Source organism: Osmerus mordax, chromosome 3, assembly GCF_038355195.1.
Source record: "Osmerus mordax isolate fOsmMor3 chromosome 3, fOsmMor3.pri, whole genome shotgun sequence".
NCBI classification, from domain to species: Eukaryota; Metazoa; Chordata; class Actinopteri; order Osmeriformes; family Osmeridae; genus Osmerus; species Osmerus mordax.
This window is the reverse complement of record NC_090052.1, coordinates 18,658,420-18,664,242: the sequence shown is the minus strand read 5'-3', so window position 1 is coordinate 18,664,242 and position 5,823 is coordinate 18,658,420. Positions and strand designations below refer to the sequence as shown.

The following is a 5,823-nucleotide window of genomic DNA, read 5'->3' as shown; positions in this document are numbered from 1 at the left end:
CAGGGTACTGGCCACCATTTCTCCTCTACTTCACTGGTGGAGTGTTAACTGTATTAACTCTATGAACCACTCTTTTAGGGATTCTGACTGCCGCTTTGCTCTTGTAACATTACACTACTCTTTATTTGACGTGAGTGCGTGTCTTAATCTGACCAGCTTCTTTGAGAGCAGAGTAATGTGTTGCAAGGATTGTATGTATATTATTTCCTTCTCCATATTTATGAAAATCATCTCTACTTTTATTTATTTTTAAAAGTAGAGTTTTCGTCTTTTTATATATTTATATATATTGTTTACTACATTATAAAACATTCAAGAGAACACTTTTTGTTCACTTTGTCTTGTCAGTTCTTATCCACTAAAGTGACAGCATGTTCTATTCTTCTGTGAGCCAATTTGCCTAAAAACACTGCACATACCTCATACCACATTAATCTCAAGCAGAGAACGTGACTATTTCCTGCTAACTTTCTCCTGTGGTGTCGTTCAGAGTTGACCATCCTCCATCTGGTCCTCCTCATAGCTGAACTGTAAATGATTGTCCAATCATCTTTTCGGTGGATAAATTAAAGTCCAAAACACAGTCATGTCTAATATGAAGGCTTGTGAGGAGGGAGCCACCCACCATGCAGATGTAGCAGAGGATTGAGGGGTTTTGGTATTCCAAGCTGTTCAATATCTGTTGCAAACTCCTTCAAAGTTTGCACACAAAAAAAAGTGTTCCGCTAGCTCCTTTCGCTCTAACAGTTAAAACTAAGATAAGAACGTAATTTCCATAATTTCCATAAAAGACGACAACTAAAACTTGAAGAAAAAAAAGTATCTTTTATTTCATTTTTTCCACAGAAATGGCCAGCAAATGGGTTAGCTGTGCATGTGTAAATGATGTAGTTAATATGGACAACAATATATTATACAGCCTAGACAATGGTAAACTGTAATAATATTCAAAATAGTCCTGCTCTCTCTGGACGTGGTGAGGCAGAGACTTCTGCTCACACAGAGAAACAGGAAACAGAAAACCGAGGCGGTCACAAAATGGCACCCAATGAAGATTATGAACATTTTATCTCTTTGATTTGATGTGGTGGGTTACTGAATGTAGGCTGCGTGATGTTTTGTTAATGATTCCATTGAAAACGTAACATGTAAAATGTAACAAATGAGCATTAGAAGAAGGCACAAATACATTTTGCAAGTGTAGACATGGGTTACAGTGACTTGGCACCTGATTGTAGCTTGTGAGGAAGATATACACAAATAAAACCTTTTGTCATTTATAGTCACACACACAGGCATACATGCACACACACACACACCATACACACACACACACACACACACACAGACACACGTAACACATCTGTCCATCATGGTAACGGCATAGATCTTCCTCAAACTGTAATTTTCTCTACTGTTTGTGTCTAGTAACTGTCTATCTTACCCCGTCTTGAGTGTTTGGTCCCCAAGGGTCAATCAAATGGACAGCGGATGTTAAACAAGCACACACACGCACACATCTGTGTATGGTCCTGTCTGCGTCGATGCATAGGTCCAGCTGACATGTATCTCGGTGGGCATGGTATTCTCTTACCTCACTTCCTTTCACCCAAGATCATGACTAATCGCAATTGGGCAAGCCTAGCGGTCGGACACCTGTCTGGTCACATGCTCTTCCACAGAAACTACGCTTTCGTTCCTCTTTCTTGGAATGGACATTTCTGGTATTGATCTTCTACGGAATGACGTCAAAAGTAAAGAAAGAAAGGATGTGTGAGGAATTGTATCTTGATCCACTGGTTTTCATGAGGGGAATAAACCCCCTATACCCCTCCCACATTAAGTGTGTATAACAACAGAACACAAAAAAAGAGAAATAATGTAATAAACATAAATATATAAGACTTTTCGAATCCCCAAATAAAACAACAACATTTAAGATTCAAACTAATTGAATTAAGACTGGTCCATGGAGTTGAATGTGTGCATATTCGGTGATAAAGCTCAACCTCCTAAAATGAAAACACCATTCTGGTCCACAAGCACATTGATAAATGGATCTCTAAATCCTTCTGCCTGCTCTCGGCATGGATTTGGATTGAAACCTCTCTCCTCTTCCGGCTTTGTCTCAAGCGGGCACACATCCTCACTAGCAGTGCTGAACTGGAAGGGGGCTTTGTCAGAGATGGGGTTTGGGGGATGGGAGGATTGAGGGACTCTGGGAAGGAGCAGTCTTTGGGGGTGGGGGTCCTCAAAAATGTCCTCACAGAGGAATTTGGTTCCCCGTCCACAGCAATCGCTATCTGATTCAAGGTTAGTCCTCAGAGGGGTGAAAGGTTAAAAACTGTGTATAAAATCAGCAGGCACTTTTTTTCTCCTTGAATGTTTGTCTCGTGTCTCAAATGGGCACAGGTAACCTACAACAAACATCTAGAACTTTCCCCCATTCTGCCTCACTCCCTGCCTCACTCCCTGCCATTCCTTCCCTCCTTCATTCCTTCCATCCTTCCTTCATTAGCAGTGCATCAGTGGGAGGCCCCTGGACTCCAGGGTACCTGCCTGGCTAGCCAGGTCAGTGCGTCCGGGTGGCCCCTAGGGTCTGGAGAGGGTGGTGTAGACGGGCTGCTCCCAGCTGGGCGCAGAGGGGCTGTGGGTGGGGGGGATGGACAGACTGTTGAGGATGGGGCTGCCGTAGGGCCGCCTGGAGGAGTGGAAGTAGGGGTACTGGTAGAGGCTGGAGGGGTAGCCTGAGTAGGGGCTGTAATAGTTGGAGCTCTGCAGGTCTGTATAGTCACACTGGGAGCTGGAGAAGGAGGCGGCGGAGGCGGCGGAGGCGGCGGCCGAGGTCACGCAGGACTGGCCGCCGTAGGAGCCGCCGTAGTCGGAGTGGGAGGGCGAGCCGTGGGAGTGCTCGCTGTAGTGGGAGGGGCTCAGCTGCTCCGTCTTGATGTGAGGTCGGTGCTGGGCTGCGTCGCCGGCCGATGAGGAGGAGGAGGAGGACATGGCGGCGGCGGCCTTGCGGTTCCAGGACGGCCCGGTGGCGCCGGCGTGGCCGTACGGAGACGGGTAGGAAGCCCCTGGGTTCTGCCCGTGGCCGTGGTGGTCTGAGGGCAGGGCGGAGCCGGAGGCGGAGTGACCGTTGAGGGGGAGGTACTGGTCAAACTCGTGCACGTCGAAGGCCTCCATGTTGCTGATGACGTCCGTGCTCAGCTCCGAGATGTCCACGTTGCTGAAGTCGATGTTTTGCCGGCCGTTGTCCAGGAGACGCCTGCCCTCGTGCTTCAGGTCCTGCTTGCCCCCGTTGTGCAAGTCTGTTTTGGGGGTGGTCGGGGGTGTGGGCGGCCCATGAGGCTGGCCTGCAGAGAACAGGGAGAGGGGGGTGAGCGGGTGCTTCAGAGGAAAAAAATGATCTAGTAACAAAGCTTCCACATTCCATATGCAAAAATAACCCGATGCTGTTCCCTGATACTGTATGAGCTGTGAAGCTGTGCTCCTCTCACCTGTGTGTTCGTGGTGGTGGTGTCCGTCCAGACCAGCCAGTCCTGCCATCCCTGGCTCAGCCTTGTACATCTGATGGCCCAGCTCGGCTCCAGAGTCCGAGTCACTCTGTCCCGGTTTCACGTTCTTCCTCCGGCGTGGCTGGTACTTGTAGTCTGGGTGATCTTTCTTGTGCTGCACACGGAGCCTCTCCGCCTCCTCCACAAACGGCCTCTTCTCACTCTCCGAGAGCAGCCTATGCAAATGGTTAGCACACCATTAATGAATGAAGAATTTTGAATATGTTTGAATAACATGCTGGCTCTAAAATGATATGATAATGTCAGTTATGGTAGCAAAAAAAATTATATAAATTAAATAAAACATGACTCAAGGTTATCACACAGAAAATGCTGTATTTTTTTAAAGGTCTTGGCTTAAATTAGATTTGGGACTTTTGGTTGTGTTATGCAGCAGTTTAGACATTCAAAAAAATACAAAGCAATTATTATTTTCCTTTGTGATTTCAAATTGTGTAAACCTACTAAACCCTAAATTCTTAATTCATGCATATATCAAAATGTGACAGGGTCACCAAAGTATTATTTTGTTCATTTTTGTCCGTTTCTTGATAAATTATGAAGTTCAAAATCAAGTAATTTTTTTATGTCAGAGGAATAATAATAATAGCTTATTTTATTCATAGATACATACCGCCAAAGTTTTCCCAAAGTTTTGCTGAGTTCGGCATTGTGGAGATGAGGATATTGGTCAGCCAGCTTTCTGCGCGCCGCTTGCGCCCAGACCATAAACGCGTTCATCGGTCTTTTGACGTGCGGTTTATTTTTCAGCGATCCGTTCCCCCTCACAGGCATGGGCACGAGGGACCAGTCGTATCCCTTGAGAACCTGCGACACTGCGTCTCGTATGCACGCAGGAAAGCGATCATCATCCTCGCCGTCCAGTTTCTTTCCCAAGCCAGACAGCAGAGATCCGTGCCCGTCGGATCCCGTCGGCGAGGATGGTGCATCCGAGTCAGATTCATCCTGGGACATGGAGCTGGTTGTGCCGGCTGGACTGCACGGCGGGTCGCTGATCGACTTGTCTTGTTCATCCGTCATTTTCAACATTGATTAATCTTAGGAGGATGAAATCCTTGTAAAGATGTCAAGTCAAAAGTACTTAAGAAAAAGTCAAGCAAATAAAAGCGCTTGCAGCCAAATAAATTGCGCATTTACGCACAGTGAACCATGGTAAATCCCTTCACAACATGAACATGAAGTAGGGGTCCGTTGTTTTTGTTATTTGATTTGTTTGTTTTTCCTCGTTCTTTTTTTCTATGTTGTCATGGGTAGTGTATTTCAGGAGATGGAAGTCTGAGATGTGAGTCCAGACGCTGAGTGATAGAAGAAGTTTACTGGAAGTTTAAAGCCTTCACTCCACCTTCTTTCTCTGATTGGCTCGACGGCACCACCAATGTCGAATCTCATTGGTTTCACTTTTTGGATTGACAGGCCATTTGATGCCTTTTTCCTCGGAGGTGAATAATTTCTGTAACAGTTCCCCTCTTATTTTAATATAGTCTACAGTTTCATGGATATAGTGTTGATCAAATAGTGTGCAGTAGACCTACTTGATTATCATGTACAACGCTCGGTCGTTATTTGACACAATGAAATGCAGAAAGTACCAATTTGACATACAAATACTGTCACATCGCTTTACACTGTAGAATGTCTTGGCGTTAATAGCGAGACTAGCATTTTAAAGGCAATGATAAGACAGCAGACATAGTTAATGTGTCAGAAACCGTAGGCTACGTTTTACTTCGACAATCCTTCCTTTACAACAATGGAACGCTTTGGAAATGGGTTAAAAAAATATATATATATATCAAGCCTGCACAAAACATTTGATGCACAAATGTTATGGAATAATGTTCATAACAAAGCATCAAAACAAGTTACCATTACCTTGTGACAGCGAATATCTTAAGACAATGATTACAGGGATATAATACTATCCCATTAGCTGCACAAATTAATCTAATAATATAATTGAAAAAAGTTTTCAAATATTTTATGTGTAGGCTATTCGAAGAGCATAGCGGGATTACTATATGGCGAAGTGTTGATACATTGGTGAAGTGGTTATGTCGTGGTGCAGGCCATGGTTATGCTGTTGGTCAACGCACAATTTTGTGAGCAACAGTCATGTTAGTCAAGTTTGATGACATATGTCATCCAATATTGGTGGGTCTTTCGGTTTTATGTCATTTTATTTTATGGGACGTTTTGTAGGCATGTCACATGACAAAATTATATTCCTTCCAAAGTGAGGTCAAAG

At 44.6% G+C, this 5,823-nt stretch overlaps 1 protein-coding gene across 1 annotated transcript; it reads right to left on the bottom strand.

Annotated features, from left to right (window-relative positions):
- Positions 1 to 805: 805 nt before the first annotated feature.
- On the bottom strand, positions 806 to 4,837 carry LOC136940316 (transcription factor Sox-8-like). Its single transcript, XM_067232392.1, has 3 exons — positions 4,192 to 4,837; positions 3,501 to 3,733; positions 806 to 3,356 (listed from the first exon to the last, which is right to left on the bottom strand). Exons 1-3 carry the CDS (start codon positions 4,605 to 4,607, stop codon positions 2,593 to 2,595), a joined length of 1,413 nt encoding a protein of 470 aa, XP_067088493.1. The 5' UTR covers positions 4,608 to 4,837; the 3' UTR covers positions 806 to 2,592.
- Positions 4,838 to 5,823: the final 986 nt, after the last annotated feature.

What these genes read in the sequence shown, in the direction of transcription:
- LOC136940316 (XM_067232392.1), bottom strand. Translation starts at nt 4,607, where the DNA reads ATGTTGAAAATGACGGATGAACAAGACAAGTCGATCAGCGACCCGCCG. An exon ending in ACTTTGGGAAAACTTTGGCG is followed by an intron (nt 3,734 to 4,191) that starts GTATGTATCTAT and finishes CCATTTGCATAG; the next exon opens with GCTGCTCTCGGAGAGTGAGA. An exon ending in CCACCACCACGAACACACAG is followed by an intron (nt 3,357 to 3,500) that starts GTGAGAGGAGCA and finishes TGTTCTCTGCAG; the next exon opens with GCCAGCCTCATGGGCCGCCC.